Source organism: Urocampus carinirostris, chromosome 8, assembly GCF_059441175.1.
Source record: "Urocampus carinirostris isolate Australia breed hairy pipefish chromosome 8, RoL_Ucar_1.0, whole genome shotgun sequence".
NCBI classification, from domain to species: domain Eukaryota; kingdom Metazoa; phylum Chordata; class Actinopteri; order Syngnathiformes; family Syngnathidae; genus Urocampus; species Urocampus carinirostris.
In genome coordinates, this window is record NC_142356.1 from 12694706 (window position 1) to 12718355 (window position 23650).

At 40.6% G+C, this 23650-nt stretch overlaps 1 protein-coding gene across 3 annotated transcripts; it reads left to right on the forward strand.

The window, feature by feature from the left end:
• The first annotated feature begins 558 nt into the window (after positions 1–558).
• On the forward strand, positions 559–22458 carry mtmr7b (myotubularin related protein 7b). Of its 3 annotated transcripts, none has more exons than XM_088341639.1 (14): positions 559–818; positions 4874–4999; positions 5810–5972; positions 6228–6385; positions 7915–8043; positions 8111–8245; positions 8327–8459; positions 11676–11785; positions 12363–12488; positions 14156–14205; positions 16189–16389; positions 17153–17287; positions 19055–19227; positions 20318–22458. In XM_088341639.1, exons 1-14 carry the CDS (start codon positions 795–797, stop codon positions 20380–20382), a joined length of 1728 nt encoding a protein of 575 aa, XP_088197765.1. In that variant the 5' UTR covers positions 559–794; the 3' UTR covers positions 20383–22458. The 3 variants fall into 3 exon arrangements, with proteins under 3 accessions (XP_088197765.1, XP_088197764.1, XP_088197766.1); XM_088341638.1 differs by having other exon boundaries at positions 19055–19181; XM_088341640.1 differs by having other exon boundaries at positions 19055–19181; positions 20337–20507.
• The last annotated feature ends 1192 nt before the right edge of the window (positions 22459–23650 follow it).

The following is a 23650-nucleotide window of genomic DNA, read 5'->3' on the forward strand; positions in this document are numbered from 1 at the left end:
TGGATTACTCTAATACTAAATATGCTAATAAAAGACAAAATAAACTGAATAGGAATAAAATGACTAAATTTTGTGCAGGCTTGGGGAGTAACGGAATACATGGAAGGGCAAAAATGATGTTGGCAAGCTGTTTGGATTTATTTTCATTTTGTTTCTGTCGCATCTTATGTTAGTTTTGCCGGAGATCAAAGAGATCAAAGCCAGGAGTGAAAGCTTACCACGTGTTGTGAGTCATAATTTTATTCATATTTACCAGTAGTTTCTTTTGTCTTTTATTAGCATATTTGGTAATGGAGTAATCCAAAAGTAATTGAAAGTAATCCAGTTAAAGTAACCCTACCCAACCCTGTTTATTTACATACTCTTTGAAGACATCCAATATGAGAACCTCTGTGAAATAGTTTGACACCCCTGAGCAGGCTGATCTCCAATACTCAAGCAGACTTGCCACATCCAATATGGCGGTCGCCTTTACGTATCGAAACGGCGACAAAACCCGCTCAGAGCGGATTTTACTGTAGCTGTCACATCCAAGCGGGCCAAATGTGCAAAGTGATATTCCCCTGCAGCAGGTTTAGCCTCCACACTGCAGAATATTTTATATCGCAAGCGTATTCTATTTCTTTGTATAACCGTATTGAACACATTACAAGAGCAAAAACAATGCCACGTATTCCAGAATATTGCTCAAACCACAGCAATTGGGAATTCAGAGCGCTTGACGTCAACCGGAGAATATAACACGACGGTCGGTCAAAAGAAGGCACTGTTCCCTTCCATTTTGCTGGAGAGGGATGGAGAACATCCGGACGCCCAAGGTATTGTTTACATAATAAGATTAATACTCGTGCTGAGATTTTCACTGTTCGTTATTTTATTGCTCTGCGTGTAATCGGACCTGATTCGTCACTTAACTGATCCTTCCTATATTCACTTCGGTTGCCCATTGGCAGGAACAAGCATCTGTGTAGCATCTGGTGCTCGTGTGGATAAAAAAGAACATTTTATGCAGCTTTTGGGATGAAACTCCTCCTTAATGTGCGACATAAATCGTGTTATATTAATCTCGTGTAAGGTGTCTGATAATGGAATAGATATTTCGTATGAACCTGCCAGAATGAACGGAATTTTTTGAGGGATGACTCTACAGTTATATATTTACCCACACATTATTTGAGCATCTTTTTATTAATGAAGTAAATTTACGATTGTCACATTTTTAAGCTTTCTGCGAGTGTATTAATGATAACAGTGACACTACATTGTTCTCTGTCAAAATATTATAGTCATGTTTTTTTGTATAGCCCTTAATCACAAGGAGTTTCAAAGGGCTGCACAAATCAAGAACTATTGCAAACGACAGACTATTATTACACCATCCCCTGACTTAAAACCTACATGAGGGCAAGGAAAAACTCAAAAACCTCAACATGAGGAAAATGAAGAAACCTTGTGAAGGGACCGCACATGAGGTAATCCCCCTTCCAGGATGATCAGACCGCAATGGATGTTGCAATAACAAATAACTCACAGATATTGTCAATGGGAAATATAGGTCATTCATAAACTAGAGAATAAAGTGTGGTTTAAGCCTAGATTTAAACAGTTCCACTGAGGCTGCAGATTGTATCTCAGGGTGCAGAGCATTCCACAACACCGGGGCCCAAATGGAGAAAGCCCTCAAACCTGCAGTTCTCTCCTGACTGGGCAGAGATGTCAATGAGGTTATGGGCTGTGTTGATAATGACCTGTAAGGCTTTTGGTCTGCAGCTGTTATTTTGTACATTGATGTACTTTTAGCGGTAAAAAGTAGGGATGTCCCTATCATACTATTATGTATTGGACCAAGTATTTTATTTATGTGACATTGGTACACAGTGGTTTATGTGGTCCAGTGTAAGAAAACTCATCACCTACCTTTATATGCCTAGAATTTAAACTCACGGGTAAATAAATAGACTGATAAATCTAAATATGCACTAGGCCATGAGTGAAACAAGTGGAAAAACTGAAAAATGTTCAAGTATTTATTTACAGTGTGATGTTATTGTTTCAATATTGGGGTAGAAATTACAAATCAGGTAATATAAGAAGACAATAGTATTGGGGTAAATGAATTAATGGCCTTCATTGCTGATCTACTAGTGATCCCAAGAGCCAAGAAGAGATCCGCAGGTTCGTGAGCGTTCTCCATTCGGGCCCCGATGCTGTGAATTCTCTTCCCCCTGAGATTCGATCTGCAACCTGAGTGGAAATGTTTAAATCTAAGCTTAAAACACACTTCTATTCTATAGCATATGAATAACCTATATTTTATGTTGATAATATGTGTATTATTTGCCCTGATGTAGGTTTTAGATGAGGGGATGGTGTCATAATAGTCTGTAGTTTGCAATAGTCTTTGATTTGTGCAGCCCTTTGAGACTCTTTGTGATTAAGGGCTATACAAATAAACTTGACTTGACTTGATTGTTATACAAGTCTAATATTGGAGAACTACTTACAGTGCAGGTAAAACAACAAGGTAATACATGGACTCTGAGAGTTCAGGGTAGTAATCGCTTTTGGGAAGGAGCCGTTTCTTATTCTGTTTTTGCTATGATGCACCTGTAGCGCTCGAAGGCAGCAGGTAAAACAGTTGGGCACCTGGATATAACCTGTCCTTGATGATGTTTTGGGCTCTGCTGGTGCATTGAGTGGAGTAGATGTCCATCAGGGAGGGGAGAGGGCAGGCAATAATGTGCTCTGCTGCTTTCACTGTCCTCTAGTCTACTACATAACATATTTCTGCTCTTTTCAGGAGTATTTTTTTATGTCCTGATACATCTTATTCTTCAAGTGTTAAAATAGATGGATTAATAGATGTATTCTATTGTCATTCTAAACAAAATGTTGATGCATCTGACCCACACAGTGGTAATGTTATGAAAAAAGGATACTGGTCAACCGTGCAAAAAGTCTGTCGAATGTCTCTGTCAATAGGACCCAAATGTCAAACAGAAGATTTTCTACGGCCCCTGGGATGATCTTGATTCATTATTGTATCATCCACCAGGAATTGTGTATTTTCTTCACTGTCCTTGTAGAAAGTGTTTTTTGGGGGGTTAATAGATTTTTGCACTTTATCTTATAATATTTCAATCCATTTATCTTCTCCATCGCTTATCATCACTAGGGTCATGCTGGAGCCCATCTTAGCTTTCTTTGGGCAGTGGGCAGGGGGACACTCTGAACTGGTTGCAAGCCAGTGGCAGGGCACACAGGGACAGATAACCATTCACATTCTCACTCATTTATTACAAAAAAAATGTCGATTGAATGAGGGAAATTGCTATTTTCTTTTTTGAATTTAAAGTAAATTGAGCCCACTTTTGCTCAAATAGAAAGGGTGTTTATGGAAAGTAAATGTGTCTTTTGATCCTGTTGAAAATTAAAGATGACTGACTGAGCCATAAGAAAACATTGCCATACTGTATTTAGCTAATCAGATTTGAATGCATTTGTTAGGTTTTTATTAGGTTAAATTACGTTTAGATAGACAGATAGATAGATAGATTATTCATCCCCGTAGGGAAATTCACACTTCCAGCAGTATCCTTGTGTTGAAAAATAAAATAATAAAATAAAAGAAATCGAATACAGAAATACCCAATATAACGTGTTGATATAGAGTATTTAAATAGTGCTACATAAAATACACACTGTAATAAAAATAGGGTAATATGCAAATGTGGGGGTGGGTATTAATGTGGGCTTTAACTTCCCCGGGTGGAGTTAAAGAGCCTCATGGCATGAGGGAGAAATGATCTCCTCAGTCTGTCCGTGGAACAAGACTGTGACAGCAGTCTGTCGCTGAAGCTGCTCTTCTATATGCTTCATTTCAAAAAATTAGATTTGATCTGTCCGCCCCCTCGGCTTGTGGACAATTTATTTTTAATTTGGCCGACTGTCCATTTGATTTTGACACCTCTGCAGTAGGACGATTGCATCATGTTCAAAATATATGGATTTGAGGGTTTTTCCTTTCAGTTTAAGAGAACGATATAGAGAGCAGCCAGCTGCACACTAGCATTGGGGATCCCGAAATTGAGCCGTGATGATTAAAATAAAAGAGTCACAAATGTATTGGTTTCGACGAAGTTGTAGCTCCAGGTCAGACGTTTTATGGGTATTGGGTCTGGCGTTTGTGAGATACTGGATCAGCAGAGGTGGCTTGTGCGAGTTGTTACGTAGCTGCAGCAGTTGTCCTAACCTGCGGCCCTGCTTTTGCTACATCTCCCATAGAACCTCAGTCTCTTCCCAGACCTGATAACTATCTACGGAGCACCTGGTGGTGATCAGCATTTCTTTATGCTCTTCTGACTTTTTTCAGATAGTGATTTAATTGATGAATTTAATTTCAACGTAGCAAGCAGCTAAAATACTAGTTTTTTTTTTTTTGTTGGTACACGTTGACTTGTGCGCCCCCACGGCTAGACTGACAACATACACAAGCCCATCACAGTCACGCACACAGACTGTCACGCCCACATAACACACACATGCAGCCCTCTGTGGCCTGCCCCTGTGAAATCATTTGCTGTGTATTGTCTGCTGCAGAACACAACGCACGATAAAAATCCGCCAAGTATTGAAACAATGAAAAGTAAACTGCGATACAGCGAGGGATTACTGTATTGGCTATTATTGAGAGTAATGATATCTACAAAATGGCCGGTATTGGCACTGGTACCTGATATTGGTTTCGCCCAGCCCTTTTTAAAACTAGTAAGATTATCTCTCAATGTAAATATACAATTTTACCAGTTGAAAAGATATTTATTCAACCCATTTTACCACAGTATCCTGTTTCTGTTGTGTGCTTTTCTGAAAGGTGGAAAATGTTCGTTTCTTGGACCTGTCAAATGGCCAGAGAAAGGCCAGTGTTGGGACGCTTTACCTTTCAGCCACTCATTCAATGTTTATTGAGAACAACCCTGAGACACGCAAGGAGACATGGGTAAGTGCTATTCCATGGATGTCAAACTCAGTTTGCCTCTGGTGGCACAGATCAGTTAAAGACTGTCCAGAATCTTAGCTTTGTTTATCAGTAAATGCTTTATCATTCAGCCTACATTAGTAACCTACACTACATATTATAATCACGTATGAGAAAGGATCTTTTCTAAACACAGAACACATTTATTCACAAACTTTGAGGAAAAAAGATTTTCGTGTTTGGCATTGAATGTTAACTGGCTTATTTAACCATTTTAGTGAATGCAGTCTTACACCTGAACCAACTTACCACGCTATACAAACTCAACTGGTTCGATCACCTGAAACCTTTTGTTGAGTGATAAAAATGCAAAAAAAAAAACCCCACAGAATTCAGGAAGGGGGCAAATACTTTTCCACGGCATTCCAAAGTTATTTATATACAATGAAAACAATAAATGCAATAAAACAGAGCCTTGCAGGACTCCACAGCTGATGCTCATAAGACTTAAATCAATGCCGCTAATCTGAGATACTGAGATCTATTGAGAGCTATGACTACCCACTGATGAGCAATTGGTTGTATTCCATAAGCTGTCTTTTTTTAGATGTATATTGTGATTTATTGATATAATTTGTTGTCTATTTTATGTGTAATAAATGCCAGAGCCGTAAAATGTTTTTCTCCAAAGCCATACTGACTATCATTGAGTACTTTATACTTTTAAACGGAGCTTTTCATCATTTATAAATGAATGACCGTCTCCATTTTAAAATATTTAAATTATTGTATTTTATCTGTTGTTATTTTCAACTGTGTTTTCTGTTTCAGATCTTACACAGCATGGTAAGCAGTGTGGAGAGGTTGCCCATCACTCCCAATGGTAGTCGTCTCATCTTGCGTTGCAAGGATTTCAGGGTCTTCAAACTTCTCATGCAACTGGAAAAAGATTGTTTGGATGTCTACACGTCGCTGCTGAGGTTGTCAAGACCAGGTTTGTGTGTTTTTACTCGTGGTAGGTTTTGTCATTTACCTCATGTTGAGGTTTTGAGTTTTTCCTTGCCCTCATGTGGGTTTTAGATCAGGGGATGGTGTCATAATAGTCTGTGGTTTGCAATAGTCTGTGCAGCCCTTTGAGACTCCTTGTGATAAAGGGCATCACAAATAAACATGACTTGACATACTACTTTTTTAATAATACAAATACTCACCGTATCATCCATATTTATTAAAAATCTTCTCTTTTCAGAAAAATACAGTGAGCTCTACTGTCTATCCTTCAATCCAAATATTAACAAAGAGGAAAGGCAAGCATCATGGAACTTCATAGACCTCATGGCCGACTACAAAAGAATGGGAGTTCCAAATAACCTCTGGGTTGCCTCATCTGCCAACAATGAATATAGGGTTAGTTAATCCAAGTGTGTATGTGATCCTTTTATTTCAAATATTTCAATTTCCATCTTTCCATGTGTCGTATTCATCTATGTATGTGTCTTGGGATTATTCCATATCTTTTATTTGTAATCCGTCCAATCAATTCAAATCCACGTTTAACTGATATTACTAAAAAGCTAAAAACCCCAATTATTCTTTGAAAAAAGCATGATAGGATCTCAGTATGGATTTTCAATGTAAACTTGGACTTAATTATGGAAAGGTTTGAGACCTAAAAAGACAAAACTGTATTTTAATCTCATGTCCACTTACATTTTATTTTAACCAATTGGATATTCTGGACTGCCATTATGATTAATCCAATATTTTACAGCATACAGTTTTCCTTTTCCAGCAAGGCCACAGATATTGGGTATCGGGTGATATTTGAGAAAGTACTTGACTGGAAAATTTGCTCCAGAATATAAAGGTAGTACATGCCTTTTGGCAGTGTCTGAAATAACGTCTGACCGGACCCCCAGGGCGTGCGTCTTTTACGTCGGGCGTGCAACTTACAAAACGTCTCCGCCCAGGTGGCCGACAACTTTTTCAAGGAAAAAAAAAATCCTGTTTTTGTTTTTGTTTTGTTTTTCAAATCAAACGTTTGCTTTATTCCGATTTCAAAATCTTCGTTTGGTTTGGAAATTTCGGTTCGTTTGGCAATTTGCATACTCGGCAGCCAATCAGAAGCCTGCATCGAATAACTTCGTGCTTCTGGACTTTCCCGAGCATTATAAGGTCGTGAATTTGCTTATCATTTTCCAAAGTAGACGCACAGAGAACTCAAAAATGGATAAGTGGTTAGGAATCAAGCCAAAACCTCAGCCCCAGAAGAAATATTCAAGAGAAGTTAACAAAATTAATGATGCTACAAAACGTACATTAAAAGCATCGTGGAAAGAGTTCACGTGGGTTGTCGCAGACGATGCAACGCAAACATTGCATGAATGAAGATGAGTAAATACGGGTACATACTGATGGCAGATGGAAAACAGCGATGTCATATGCATGTAATGAATGTTATAAGTAGATTTATAATAAACTTAATTTTAAAGTGTTGTTCTGTTATATATTCTGATTATCAATCCTTAATACTTTGCAATATTTTTTTTTTTTTGCGTCTTATTGTGTTTCAAGTTGTGAAAAATGGGGCAGGCAACTTTATGGCTGGGCAGGAGTTGTCTGCCCTGGTGTCTGGTAACTTTTTGTCATGAGTTTCAGATACTGCTATTGAGTGGAAAAATTTAAGCAAACAAAGCAACAATTTGTGTACCGGTATAGTTTGATTCGAACCATGTCTTGTGAACCGCTGTAATGAAAAGATTTTCGGTATTCAGCCAAGTGATACATATTTTTTTGTTTCGGAGTCCTATTTTCCTTTTTGTGCATCCTTAGTGGTTATCCATCAATTCCTAACATTTTGACTTACCTTAGTTATATATTTAGTGTGTACAAACTTTAAAATCCATACAGAATAAACTATTATTCTCCATCTTCAGATTTGCGAAACGTATCCATCCGAGTTATTTGTCCCAAAGTCAGCCTCCCCTACCGTCATTTTGGGCAGTTCGAGGTTCAGGAGCCGAGGTCGATTTCCTGCCTTGTCGTACTTTCACCAGGACACACTGGTGAGTCTTTCAGACAATCGAAAAACGGTCAATTGAAATTTGATAGTCATATTGGTTTGCCATTTAGGCAGCGGTTTGCAGGTGTAGTCAGCCACTGTCAGGCTTCAGTGGACGTTGTCAGGAGGACGAGGCGATGCTCCAAGCGATGATGAAATCCAACCCTGGCAGTGCCTACATTTATGTGGTAGATACCAGGCCCAAGGTAATAAACACCGTCGTCACACTATAAGATGTGAAGTCAAGTCACACTATTGCACAATATTTGCCTTGATTGTGTGTCTAGCTCAATGCCATGGCAAACAGAGCTGCTGGTAAAGGCTATGAGAATGAGGACTACTACACTAACATCAAGCTGCACTTCATTGGCATCGAAAACATCCATGTAATGAGGAACAGCCAACAGAAAATGATTGAAGGTAATTAAGAATGTACAGTGGTACCTCTTCATACGGGATGAATTCATTCCAGGATGGCCCTTGTAGCTTGAATTGTTGGTGTAACGAGCAAATTTTCCTGATATAAAAAAATGAATTGGCCCACATCAAACAGAACCTTAAATCTCTATAAAACACATCTTCCTGGTCACTTAAAACACATTTAAAGAGTAATTACCGTAAATTCCGGACTATAAGCCGCTACTTTTTTCCCAAACGTTCAACCCTGTGGCTTATTCAGTGATGCGGCCAATTTATGTCATTTTTCTAACGGCCGCCAGCGGCGCTCGAGTACAAAAGGTAAGATTTAGACCGGTGGAATATATGCGCCGAGGAAGACTGCAACTTCTTGGCTTGTGCATAAATTAAATTAGCGTAAACATACCCTCATCATGCAAAATGCAAAAAGGAAAGGCACATGACGCAGCTTTCAAGCTAAAAGCAATCGAGCAGTCCGATAAAGAAGGAGCGAGCGTGTGTGTTGCTAGCGTGTTTTGGAATAAGGGAGCGTGGGACGTCGTCTATATGACGAAGTTTCTTTCCGACACTGAGGAAGACGACTTTGATGGCTTCAGTTCTAAGGAGGAAGATGAGGACAGTTTACCGTGATTTTTACAAGTAGGGTATGTTTTTTTAACAGACCCTTTTACTGTGTTGCGAGCGTGTTGCTAGCGTGTTGCTACCATTAACTGCCCTGTCACAGGCACCGTTTGGGATGAAAGTTATATTATTATTATTAAAGCTTTGAAAACTCTCTCGGTGTACCGTCTTTCTTTGTAAATATGTGTAACCATGTATAATATGTATTTGCAACTGTATATTTTTGTAATGTATTTATTTCAGACACTTACTCTGATATGTTTTGCACGGGCGAATAAAAAAGAAGGGGTGAAACAAACGCGGGGTGATGGGAAGTGGGGACCGGTAAAGGTGAGTGTTTGTGGACGCGGCGGACAATAGTGGATATATATATTTCCCACCCTTACCTTTGGAAATATACACTTTACTCCTTGGATTACTTTCAACGGGACCCGGACTCTGCAGGTCTGCATCATACTTTAAGTACCGGTATCATTTTCCGTACATTTTGCCAGCTGTGATTTTTGGACTGTGTACTTTTATGAAGGACATTCAGTTTCAATCGCGGTACTTAAAGTCGGGTTTGGGTTAATTTTGTGTTTGTGTTACATTTTTTTAATGTGGGCGCGTGCGCCTTATAAACAGGTGCAGCTTGTGTAAGTACAAAATCGGTTTTCCTCTTAAAATGTGGTGGGTGCGGCTTATAATCAGGTGCGCTCTATAGTCCGGAATTTACAGTAAACATAAAAAATACACAAGTAAGCTCAATAAGATATCAGTGAAATAAAGTGCACATTTGTTATGAGCACTTACTGTCAAGGTTAAAACTTGAGATTGTAGTAGATTGAAAAAAAGAACACACTCTGAGTCTGAGATTTTGGGTTTTGATAGCCACTTCCATCGGAGGTGAGTGTTTCCAGGATCGGATCACGGAAAGCTCACACTCTTTATTTTTTGTAAAACACAAGAAGGAAACTACACGTCTGATTTGTTTATATGAACACAGGAAATGAATGTGACTGGTTTAGACCGGAATCACATATTTAAATGCAGTGTATAATGTTGGTCGCTAGATGGCGTGCGAGAATAATAAATGATTAATAAGGATAGTGAAACTTTGTAAACACAATGTGTCACTGAGAAGAAACGCAAGCTTTCGGGCGGCTTGAAAGGTGGGAGGCAAAGCCATTTTAATAGGAGTCAAACCATCTCTGATTAACCATTTAGAAGGCCTTATAGTGGCCTTCAAGTTGTTGCTTTTTAATAAGAGGCACATTCCTTAGTGCCTGAGAACTTATTCTCCTGACCTTGAAAGTGTTTGCGAAATCGTAAAACCACACACACACTTACTTATGAAATGAAATGATCTGCATTTATATAGCGCTTTTCAAGTCAATGACTTCCCAAAGCGCTTTACAGTGTGCTTCACATTTCCCAATAGCGGCCTTGCAGCCATGTAAGGCGCTAACCAGCTTATTGGGGGTATTAGGGGTTCAGTGTCTTACCCAAGGACACTTCGACATGTAACACGGACGAGCCGGGATTCGAACTGGGATCCCTTGATCTCAAGACGAGCGCTTAACCTCCTGAGCACTGCCGCCCCACTTAGCACTATAGAAGTATAAACGTATAGAAATATAAAGTATAAAAGTAAGCGTATAAAAGTACATATTAGGTATAAGAATATAGTATAAAAGGCACAATTAGATCATAATTTCCCTTACACTTACCACGGAGGAAGTCGGCATAGCGAAGGTAGTAAGGGGGTGGAGTGATGGCGCGTGACTTTTCATGATTCGTAAGCTCTCACTGTACAGTTAAAATTAAAATTACTGTAACTTTAAAGGAACATGAACACGCAAACAAGAATTTACAGCACAATTATTTTTAGCCTGTTTCAGTTTTCATCTTTCTTTTGGCTGGACTCGCAATGCTATCACTTTCTACAGGACTCCCTAAAAATAACTCATCCAAGGAGATTCGTCCCTGCTTTCCCTTCAAAATGTGTAAGGAAAGTTTCAATAAAGAACTGTCTTCAGACCGGTTTCCACTTTTCGGGGATGTTTTTTTTTTTCAACCCAAGCAGCAACCTCCTGCCATTTACCAATTCGCAATTCCCGATTGTACTCCTTGGTTTGGTCACTCACAAGTACACCGCGCTTGCCTCTCTGTTTTCCACTGCTTCCTTTCAATCGACATCATTCTCATTTTTTCTCAGACACCTTACCGTTTCCCTTTCCGTAACTCATGGTCACAGAAAGACACAAGAAGGATATGCTATGAAATCCGATCAAAACAAACTTTGCGCGCAATACAGGTATGAACAAGGTCACGGAATCAGGTACCTGATAACGGGAGGAGCATGCGCAAACTGGACTGAGCTGATGCTGGCTGTTAGCAGTCACCAGCGGTGAGCGGTCTTTAGTGGTAGCCTCGAGTACTGCTTGTAAGTTTGATTTTTGTTCGTATAGCCAGAAAGATGATTGTTCCAAAAAACGTATTTATCAAAAGTCTCATGGTGGGGCTCGTATAAAGAAGTATTCAATTACATATTGGCCGTTGATTTTGAAAATATTACTGATATACAACAACAACTGTTTCTTTTTGTCTCCGATGCAGTGGGCGAAACGCGAACTGCATCAATGACTGACTTTCTTTGGGGTCTGGAAAATTCTGGTTGGCTGAAACACATCAAAGCTATTATCGACGCTGGAGTCTTTATTGCCAGGGTATTTCGGACATTACTGTTTAAACGCTATTGTTACATTTTTGCTATTTTATAATTATGTTATTACTAAGTAGGGCTGCAAATGTAGAATCATGTCATCAAAATTGTATTGTTTTGAACGTTACTTGAATCGTACACAGGCAAGTCAGACTCCGACGTATTTTGAAATGTGAGTGCGTCACCAAACTACTGCCATGATACGTGAGGTGTGCTTTGCAAACAGTCGACTTTTTATTCAACGCATCCAAGCTAAAATGATCAAACTTTTTGTACGCAAATGTGATGTTCACGCCCCAATTTCTTTAGCAGAGATAATATTCATGTAGAGACGTCTCAATCTCTTCGAAATATGTGTCTGACGATGCTACTCGACCATGAATTCGATTGTTGACTATTTATATGACAACCAATGACTACTCGATGCAGCCCTAACTTCTACTAAAGGTTCATTTTGACTTTGTTAAAATGACAGTATATAATTGTATCATGGCGATCCAAATACTTGTTTAACATAGTAAGTAAGGTAGCACAAAGGGTACTGCTGATTTTTGGCTCATACATATCAAATATTTTTACAGGCAGTGGCTGATGAAGGTGTCAGTGTCTTGGTTCATTGTTCAGATGGCTGGGATAGGACTGCTCAGGCCTGTTCGCTAGCCAGCGTATTGTTGGATCCTTTTTATCGAACCATCAAAGGAATGATGGTAAACGCACACTCTCACAAATTATATTTCCAACACTCTTTTTCTTCAGTGGTATTTTGATGTTTTTGCTGTTACAGTTGTGGTCAAAAGTTGAAATACACTTGTGATGAACATAATGTCATGACTCTCTCGAGTTTCCAGTTATTTCTACGACTCTGATTTTTCTCTGATAGAGTGATTGGAACAGATAGTTCTTTGTCACAAAAAATATTCATGAGGTTTTGTTCTTTTATGACTTTATTATGGGTTAACAGAAAAAGTTATCATATCTGCTGGGTCAAATATATACATACATCATCACGAATTAGCAATTTTGGTGACTTAGAAAGTTGTGTCAGTGAAATAAGCTTCATAACAGGGCCTCTTTACTTCTTCTGAGTGATTATGAGTGACTACAGCTGGTGACTTCTCTCAGGCCATTTAAATCAGGCTCATTGGATGCAAACGGCCACAAACGCTACAATTGGAAAGTCAAAGGAGCTCAGCATGGATCTGAAGAAGCGAATCATTGACTTGAACAGGTCAGGAAAGTCACTTGGAGCTATTTCAAAGCAGCTGCAGGTCCCAAGAGCAACAGTGCAAACAAATGTAAGTATAAAGTGCATGGCACTGTTTTGTCACTGCCACGATCAGGAATAAAACGCAAGCTACCACCTGCTACTGAGAGAAAATTGGTCAGGAGGGTGAAGATTCAACCGAGAATCACCAAAAAGCAGATCTGCCAAGACTTAGAAGCTGCTGAAACACAGGTGTCAGTATCCCCAGTCAAGCGTGTTTTGCATCACCATGGACTGAGAAGCTGCCATGCAAGAAGAGAGCCCTTGCTCCAAAAGCGGCACCTTAAGGCTCGACTGAAGTTTGCTGCTGATCACATGGACAAAGATAAGACCTACTGGAAGAAAGTTCTGTGGTCAAACGAAACAAAAATCGAGCTATTTGGCCACAATGCCCAGCAATATGTTTGGAGGAGAAAAGGTAAAGCCTTTAACCCCAAGTACACCATGCCTACCGTCAATCACGGTGGTGGTAGTATTATGCTGCAGGGCTGTTTTACTGCCAATGGAACTGGTGCTTCACAGAGAGTAAACAGGATAATGAAGAAGGAGGATTACCTTCAAATTCTTCAAGATAACCTAAAGTCATCAGCCCGAAGATTGGGTCTTGAGCGCAGTTGGGTGTTCCAACAGGACAATGACCCCAAAGACACATAAAAGGTGGTAATGGAATGGCTAAATCAGGCTAGAATAAAGGTTTTAAAATGACCTGACTTAAACCCCATTGAGAACTTGTGGACAATGCTGGATAAACAAATCTATGTCAGAAAGCCATGAAATTTAAGTGAAAATGGGCAAGGGACATGTTACCAAATATTAGCGCTGCTGTGTGTATATTTTTGACCCAGCAGATTTTTAATAACTTTTTCTGTTAATCCATATCAAAGTCATTAAAGAACCAAACCTCATGAATGTTTTTTGTGACAAAGAACTATCAGAGAAAAATCTGAGTTGTAGAAATAACTGGAAACTCAAGAGAGAGCCATGACATTATGTTCTGCACAAGTGTATCAGGAAAAACATCAAAATGGCGTGACAGTCAAGCCCTGTTACATGATGCGCCACGTTCATAATTTATACATTATTCATACTCTACCTCTTTTTCTATTGTAGGTACTTATAGAAAGAGACTGGGTTTCATTCGGTCACAAGTTCTCCCACAGGTAAGCTGGTGAAAAGTTTACAAAAATTGAGCACAACATTAATATTAATTTACTGTTGTTTCTTTTAAAATATGTTTTCAAATAGAATAATGAAAAGCTACAATTAAAGTTAATCAGTCCAACATTTTAAATGCAATTAAATTTATCAAATATATTAGATGGACAGTGTGTGTTATTTGACCACTAGATGTGACCCAAAACGAGTGTTAAAAGCACAAGGAAGAATACAAACTACTGTGACTTAAAGTGACTCATTTTCACTATTTACAGATATGTTCGTTTATCTATAGAATACATGATTCACACCGGATTTCTTCTTTTAATGATACAGGAGAAATTGAAAAACTGGCTTTGAAAGTCATGAAAAAGTGATTGAATATGGCTATTAAAAAAAGGTTTACAAACCCTGGTACAGTGCCGTGAAAATGTATTTGGCCCCTTCTTGATTTTTGTGTTTTGTTGCATATTTATCACTCACGAAGGTTTCAGATCATCAAACCAATTTTGATATTACACATAGACAACCTAAGAAAATACGAAATGCAGTGTTGAAATGTTGATTCCATTTACCAAGGCACAAAAAATCCTACATGGCCCTATGTTAAAAAGTAATTGGCCCATGAACGTAATGGCAAGTTTGGCCACCTTTGGCAGCGATAACAGAAATCAAACATTTACTGTCAAGGTTAAACTTTATATTGTATTCAAGTAAAACAAGAAACACACTCTGACTCGGAGATTGAGTTGGGTAGCCCTTTAATCGGAGGCGCATTCCACCTGAGCTGTCCCTTAGGTCTGCTTCCAAGATCAGCTCAGAGAGGAATCACACACATCCGATTACTAATGGCCCATTTATTCAAGACACAAGCCTAAAACAACACATCTGATTGGCTTAAGAGAGATCACATGATTACATGAAACGATATAATGCTGGTCACTAGGTGTCAAACTATCATTATAAATGAGAAGGAAAGGAATCACCCAGCTGCCCAACTGACCTTGGAAGATAAAGATTAGCCCTCCTGAAGGGAGATGAGGTAATTAGTTACTGTAAGCTTAAAAATGATGCAGTGTATTTCTAAGGAAGCATAGATAGGGAGGAGAGGCACATTTTAGGGAGGTGAAACAGCCAGGCGCTATCTCTGAAGGATTTTTGCGTCATCTTCGTGTCTGAAGGGCAAAATGAACTACCTAAGCTGATACAATTGTAACAAAAGACGGGCAAAACCTGGGTACAACCTTTGGCTTTGTTAAGGTACTTTTGAGGATAAAATCATACAAAGGCACTTTCAAACTACAATCAAACTATAATTTTCTCAAATTTACGATAATTGGTAATGCGTCTTTGAAGGTCTTTTGGCCCACTCCTCTTTGCAAAATTCTTTCAAATCTGCCATATTGGAGGGTTTTCTAGCATAAACTGCCTGTTTAAGGTCACACCACAGTATCTCAATTGGATTTAAATCCGGACTTTGGTCACTAGAGAACCTTCATTCTGTCTGTTTTTTTAGCCATTCACGGTTGGAGTTTCTGGGGTGTTTTGCTTCGTTGTTTGCGCTTGAGTTTGAGGTCACGAACTGATGGCCAAACATTCTTTTTTTTTTTGTGCCTTAACAAATGAAATATACATTTCAAAAATGCTAATTGTATTTTCTTGGGTTGTCTGTGATATAAAATGAGTTTGATTATCTGAAACCTTTGTGAGTGATAAATATGCAAAAACAGAGACTTCAGGAATGGACAATTAGTTTTTCAGAACACTAATTGTACCCCTATTTGAGAACCATTGTGGTTACAAACCCAAAATCTAAAGACTTTCAAAATAATGGTTTAAGTTTTGCAGTGATTGGTTGTATCTGTATTTGTACTCAGCCTTTTCTCCCAAAAGTGACACCAAAGAGAATAAAGACCATAGAAAAATCAAGTGTCTGCTTTTCCCCACCTGCACAAAGTCAGTTTCAATGTTATAATCTGTTCCATTAGGTATTCCCACTTGGATGGCGATCCCAGAGAGGTTTCCCCAGTTATTGATCAGTTCCTGGAATGTGTGTGGCAGCTGTCGCAACAGTTCCCATGCGCCTTCGAGTTTAACGAAAGCTTCCTGATTGCCATACACAACCACGTGTACTCCTGCCATTACGGGACCTTCCTGGGCAACTGTCAGAAGGAACGCAAGGAGATGAGGTATGATTGCAATCCGGTACTGCGCTCCAGTACTGCAGAGCTGCTAAATATTACAAATCATATTTCACAAGTTCGGTGGACTTGGTAGGGCGCCCCGAGACTGGGAGGTTGCTGGTTCGAGCCTCAACCAAGTTATACCTAAGACTCCCAACCACATGTTGCAACACATAAGTTGGGTTGAGCGAAGGGGCTGGGAACCCCCTCCTCTGTAACACAAGGAGTCGCACTACGAAATTAACATTTGTCTTTGTCACCGTGGTTAGAAATTGAGTGATGAGATCAAATGCACTGCCTTTTCACATGTCATCTATACCACTGGTGATCCACTGCTTTCACAACTTAGCTGATCTTGAACATGTTAAAAAAAAGTTTATGTTCCATTGATCTTTTTTCTGTGAAGAACCCTCTGTGTTATTTGGTCATTATTTATTTCAAAAATAGTGTTTAATATTTTGTTTCTTCTGTGAAAAATCCAGAGAGGGTTATTTGGTTATGATTTATTTCACAAATAGTGTTTCTGAATTTTGTTCTGTGAACAATCCAGGAGGGTTATTTGATTGTGGCTTTCTGGAAAAACAATATTTCTTTACATTTCGGCTCTCCTGCATTGTCACACTTTTTCTGTTACAAACTGACCCTGGCCCTCATCAGAAAAGGGAAAAACAATGTGGCCCTTGGAAAAAAGTTTGGGGAACCCTGATTTAGCATTTTCCGTTTTTGACGTATGCAAATATTTAATGCTGTGTGTATATTCTCTTGCCAGGCTTTATGAGCGAAGTCATTCCGTATGGCCCCAGCTTTGGAAGGAGAGAGCGGACTTTACAAATCCACTCTACAAGGATGAACTGAGTCAATGCCAGGGTGTCCTGAGACCCAACACCACCCCTTACTGTTTCAAGTAAGTCTTTGCAGCTCCAACGTAAACCTAAGAAATGTAGATCTTAGGGCATTTACCGTATTTTCCTGACTATTGGGTTATAAGCACACCCCCCCAAAAATATTTTTTGTCCTATATTTTCCATACATAAGGCGCACCGGACTATAAGGCGCTACAGTGGGAACGTCAACAAAACAGTCAGATAGTTCAGTCAAACGTATTAACCCCTTAACATTCCGACGGCTCACAAAGAAGCAGATACGTGTCTTACTAATACTCACCGGCCCAAATCCCAATACATTGTATGCATCGGGATTCAAACCTGTGCTGTGGCGGTGAGTTGTCCTGATTCTCATTCATAACAACGAAGTGAACATTATTTGTCATTAAATTGGACATGACACTCATAATGAAGAGAATTTCAGGTTAACTAGGCAAACATTTGCAAGGTAGTGCTGAAAAATAGTTCATTGTAACATTTGGCAGCAACAAAATTCCCAAATAAGTTAATAAATAAGATTAACACAGACGCTCTCGTACTTACGAACATTCGACCTACGTAAAACAATAGATACTAACATTTTTTTCGGGATGTCGAAAAATATCTGGACATTTTCGTAAGTTAGATTTTGTATTGTGTGCATCTTTTTATAAGTAAAGGACATTACTGTAGTGCTTCTTTCCACCGCTACCGGGTTGTGGCAATGTGAGAGCTTACCCAGCATCCACCCGGAAGAAGAAATCCGTCTTTCTAGTTTGTGTGTAAACATTCTAGACTGTACCTCCAGCGTTCTACGAACTTTGACATTTTTATTGTTTAATATCTCGTGCATCCATTCAATATAGTTGGTGTTAATTGTAAAGGAGAGGCGAGCAGTTTCTTTTGAAATTAAAGTGGAATAAGAAAGCTGGATGCGGTTAAGAAAATAGTTGCATGGCTTTTTTTCGGCCTCTCTCTATCACGGAGGATGACCTCTTGAAGCTTATCTTCTAAAAGTAAGTTAAACCTAACTTTATTTATCTTTATAGAGCATATTATTTTATGAAATGTTTATTTTATAGTACAAAACAATACAGGTTACTTATATAAACCTTAAACATACATTCCATACAAATTATAGCACTGAAGCAACTTACGAACAAATTCAACTTACGATCGTTCGTAAGTAGGGCAGCGTCTGTACCCGACTTTTTTTATACAATACTTATCTTTTAATACAACTAGCAATTTATATATTTTTCACAGCCTTGCCCTGGGTGAGAAGATGTCTCTGAGCCCGTTAGTCCTTTAAGGAACCTGTAGGAAAAAGACCTAAAAGCTAAAAATAAGCTAGAAAGAATGTCATGATAGATAGGCAAACATATATACAGGGTTGTGCTTGGGGACTCTCATAATTTGTAATAATACCGCAATGAAGAAAAAAGCGTCTGAACAATCCATGGAAAAACATTTAGCAGCAACAAAATTTTGAAAAAGTTGATGAATGCGATATTTATAACTCTTTTTCTATACAAAGTTTATATATCTTTCACAGTCTTGCATGCTTGTGTAGAGGGGGTCTTGGGGAAGAAACTGTCTTTGAGCTTGTTAGTCCTTGATTTAAGGAACCTGTAAATATCAGAGGGTAAGAATTGAAAGAGGTGGTGGCGGGGGTGAGAGGAGCCCATTATAATGTTGTTGCGGTATCTACAGACTAGCGAACTAGCATCACTCAATCAAATACTTTCCATGTTTGTCCACAATACGAATGTAAACTCCTTACTACCTTCTACTTGACATTTTTATAGAATGTGGAAGGGATTATATAACCATGTGGAACGCTCGACGCCTCCATGCCAATCTCCTGCTGACTGCCTATCTGCTATGAGGGAAGAGTCCCAGCAACTGGAGAAGGAATTGACCAATCACCAGGAGGTACCACCAGGAGGAACCGCTCACCACCACTCGGGCTCCAAACAAGGCATACAACACAAGGAACACCCATAACACTACTACAAATGTTGCTCGTATAGCCTTGGATTACTTTCAACGGGACCCGGATTCTGCAGGTCTGCATCAAACCTTAAGTACCGGACTATAGAGTGCACCTGATTATAAGCCGCACCCACCACATTTTAAGAGGAAAACCGATTTTGTACATACACGAGCCACACCTGTGTATAAGCCGCATGAGCCCACATTTAAACATGTAACACAAACACAAATTAAACCAAACCCGACTTCAAGTCCCGCGATTGAAACTAAATGTCCTTCATTAAAGTCCACAGTCCAAAAATCACACCCGGCAAAATGAACGGAAAATGAAACCGGTACTTAAGGTTTGATGCAGACCTGCAGAGTCCGGGTCCCGTTGAAAGTAATCCAAGGAAAAAAGTGTATATTTCCAAAGGTAAGGGTGGCAAGAATATATCAGATGAACACATTTACTCACGCAACTCCTTTTTCTTGAACCAACTTTTTACCCCCTCTTCTTTCCTTGTCTGTCCCTCACCTTTAGCGGTCCCCACTTAAACTTGGCACCCCGCGTTTGTTCCGCCCCTCATTTTTCGTTCACCCGTATCAGAATAAGTGTCTAAAATAAATACATTACAAAAATGTACAGTTGCAAATACATATTATACATGGGTTACACATATTTACAAAGAAAGACGGTACACCAAGAGAGTTTTCATAGCTTTAATAATAATAATATAGCTTTGACAGGGCAGTTAATGGTAGCAACACTCGAGCGCCGCGAGCGGCCGTTAGAAAAATGACATAAATTGGCCGCATCACTGAATAAGCCGCAGGGTTGAAAGTTAGGGAAAAAAGTAGCGGCTCATAGTCCGGAATTTACGGTACTTGGGAAGTCCTAAGTTTTTTTTTTAAAACATGGCAATAGTTACCCTAAGTTTAAAATGCAAAATATCACAGTGTTGTTGATAGAGCAGCCAGTGCTCTTTCAGAATCGTATACGTTTGCTAACCTCGTTTGATAAAACTAAAGTGATTGCCTCGATGGATCAGTGATGAGTAAATTAAAAGGATTTCTCACTTATCTTTTTCATGCAGAGGATATCTGTTCTCACAGGGAAGCCAATATTGTGGGAGAAAGTAGAGGTCAAAAGGAGGACTAGGTGCATCCAGAAGGGACACTGTGGGCCGGACCCACCTACCACGTACACGATCCCAGTTGCCGGACCAGCACGGGACCACCGAGATTTTGAACCTAGACATCAAAACGGAAACGTGGTGGACGCCGCTCTCAACTAAGCTACTCAGCCCAAGCACCTTCACGCAGATTACATTTCCATCTTCAGTGAGCTGAAATCGGGCGCAGCCCACCTCAGCACCCACTGCTGGGGGGACAGCAACGAACAAGAGACAGACCATTAAGCTTTAGATGCTGCCTACTTAAAACTGAACAAATTTTGGGAGTCCACCATGATTTAACTAAAAGAACTTGGGTGAGTTTTTGTTTTCATTCGTCCTGTCAAATGCATTTTTACTACTATTTCAAATATGCAATCCAAGGACATAGGTTTGGTTTTGGCATTAGTAGGGACAGAATCCTAACCGAACATAAGGCTCACGTGAAATAAGGGAAAGGCACATTCAATCACGTTGGTCCCAAGGTGGAGCAAACATTAATCCACCTGTTATTTTTGAAACTATCACATTATATCGCTATAGACAAAACCATTATTTCTAGATATTGGTGGAGACATGTTGGTAAGCCGTCCAAAGGTCTCCTTCAATGGCCTCCCCAAACTCCTCCCATGTCCAAGAACTGAAGCCTCACAGGCCAGGAAGGCCTGATAAAACTCGTTCTTCTGCATCTCTGACTGCCGGTGACCACAGACAGGTGTGAGGGTTGCCTCCACGGCAGACACTGTCTACCCTGTCCACCAAGACAATGGAGGCACAGAATATAGTCCACTCTAAATCCATGTCCCCCTCCTCCCTCGCGACATGGGCAGAGACGGTTCTGACAGAGGTGGGAATTAAACCTCTTTCCGACAGAAAATTCTGTTAGACTTTCCCAACAAACCCTGAAAAAACGTTTGGGTCTGCCAGGTCAGGCCGGCATCTTCCCTTCATCCAAACCAACTCACCACTAGGTGGTAATCCGTGGAAGCCTCCGCCATTCCAGTGTCCAAAACGTGAATCGGCAAGTCCGATGAAACGATTAGAAAGACGATCTTCGAACTGCGGCCTAGGGTGTCCTGGTGCCATGTCCACGTTTGGATACCCTTATAGTTGCAGACGGTGTTAGTTATGGACAAGTTGTGGTAGCAGCTGAAGTCCAATAGTGAAAAGCCACTCGGGTTTACAATGGGGGGCACGTTCCTCCCAGTCACGCTCCTCTAGGTCTCACTGTCATTGCCTGTGAGCGTTAAAGTCCCCCTTTAGTACGAGGGAGTCCACACTCTCCAAGGAGGTTGGACACTCTGAACTTCTCTTAACCGTGTAGCACGAACTACAGTCAGGAGCTGTACCTTCACCCGAAGGCGGAGGGAGGCTACGCTCTTGTCTAGCAGGGTAAACTCCCATGTACAGGAACTGAGCCGTGGGACAACCAATATTGCGCCTCTCACCGCCTGCAACCCCAAAGTGGAAGAGAGTCCTACCCCTCTCGAGATAACTGGCACCAGAACCAAAGCTGTGCGTGGAGGCGAGTCCGACTACATCTAGTTGGAACCTCCACTAGAGAGGGGAAATTCCATTTCCCAGGAGCAAGCTTCTGTAACCAGGGATCCATCCATCCATTGTCTTCCGCTTATCCGGTGTCGGGTCACGGAGGCAGCAGCCTTAAAAGGGAAGCCCAGGCATCCTTATCCCCAGCCATCTCCTCCAGCTCATCCGACAGGATCCCGAGGCGTTCCCAGGCCAGCCGAGAGACATAGTCTCTCCAGCGTGTCCTGGGTCGCCCCCGGGGCCTCCTGCCGGTGGGACATACCCGGAACACCTCCCGAGGGAAGCGTCCAGGAGGCATCCTTATCAGATGCCCGAGCCATCTCAACTGGCTCCTCTCAATGCGGCGGAGCAGTGGCTGCACAGAGTCCCTCCCGGATGACTGAGCTTCTCACCTTATCTCTAAGGGAAAACCCAGACACCCTGCGGAGGAAACTCATTTCGGCCACTTGTATCCGGGATCGTGGTCTTTCGGTCATAACCAACAGTTCAAGACCATAGGTGAGGGTTGGAACGTAGATCGAAATTTTTGCCTTTCGGCTCAGCTCCCTCTTCACCACGACGGACCAGTACAGGGTCCGAACGACGGCAGACTCTGCACCCACTCGTCTGTCGATCTCCCGTTCCATCCTACCCTCACTCGTGAACAAGACCCCAAGATACTTGAACTCCTCCACTTGGGGCAAGATCTCATCCCCAACCCGGAGGGAGCATGCCACCCTTTTCCGGCTGAGTACCATGGTCTCGGACTTAGAGGGATTGGTCCATGGGAAAGGGGACCCACATTGTCCCTCATATCCAAGCCCGTCCGGGCCTAGCAAGTGTAAGTGCGGCCTCAAGGCTCTCACTAGAAGACCCCATCCCCAGGCCTGGCGCTAAGTGACCTCCACCCTTGTAGAATCTACAATCTTTATGCAACCCACTGAAATATTGAAAAGGGGTTCCCCATCTGAATAACTTGTGTGGGGTGCAGTAACAAATGTATCCATGACTGTTTTATTTTTGTTGTTCTCATATTTCCATGGTAACAAGTATACAAAAACCATGCTGGTTACTGTATTGTGTAAGTAACTTGGCAACAGACAATTCTTTGTCACATCATGCTTAACAATCCACGTGCAGCATATTAAGGCATACAAAACATCCTATTCTAACGTATGATTACCTGTAAATATCACTTAAAAGGGATGGACTCGAGATGCAGCTAAAACAAAATGTGAAGTGTGTATCAATCCTTCTTTACTCATTGCCTGCAAGTATGTTTTCTCATAATTTATCGTAAGTTTTCCAGTTGAGTACAAGGTGTTGCTGTTAAATGGTAAATGGTCTGCATTTATAGAGCGCTTTTCAAGTCAATGAAGACTTCCCAAAGCGCTTTACAATGTGCTTCACACTTACCCATTCACACACTCACACACCAATAGCGGCCATGCAAGGCGCTGACCTGCTTATTGGGGGCATTAGGGATTCAGTGTCTTGCCCAAAGATATTTTGACATATAACACGGAGGAGCCGGGAATTGAACCTGCGACCTCTTGATCCCAAGACGAGTGCTCTGGTAACCTGTCTTCGGTTGTGCACCTTAAATGGAATTGAAATGTGCATTTTTTTAAGATGTTCTCTGCAGTTTAATGAATGGTGCATATTTTGTTTTTGTCACATTAGCCATTTTAAGACATCCTACAAATACAACCTTATTTTGGAGCCAAT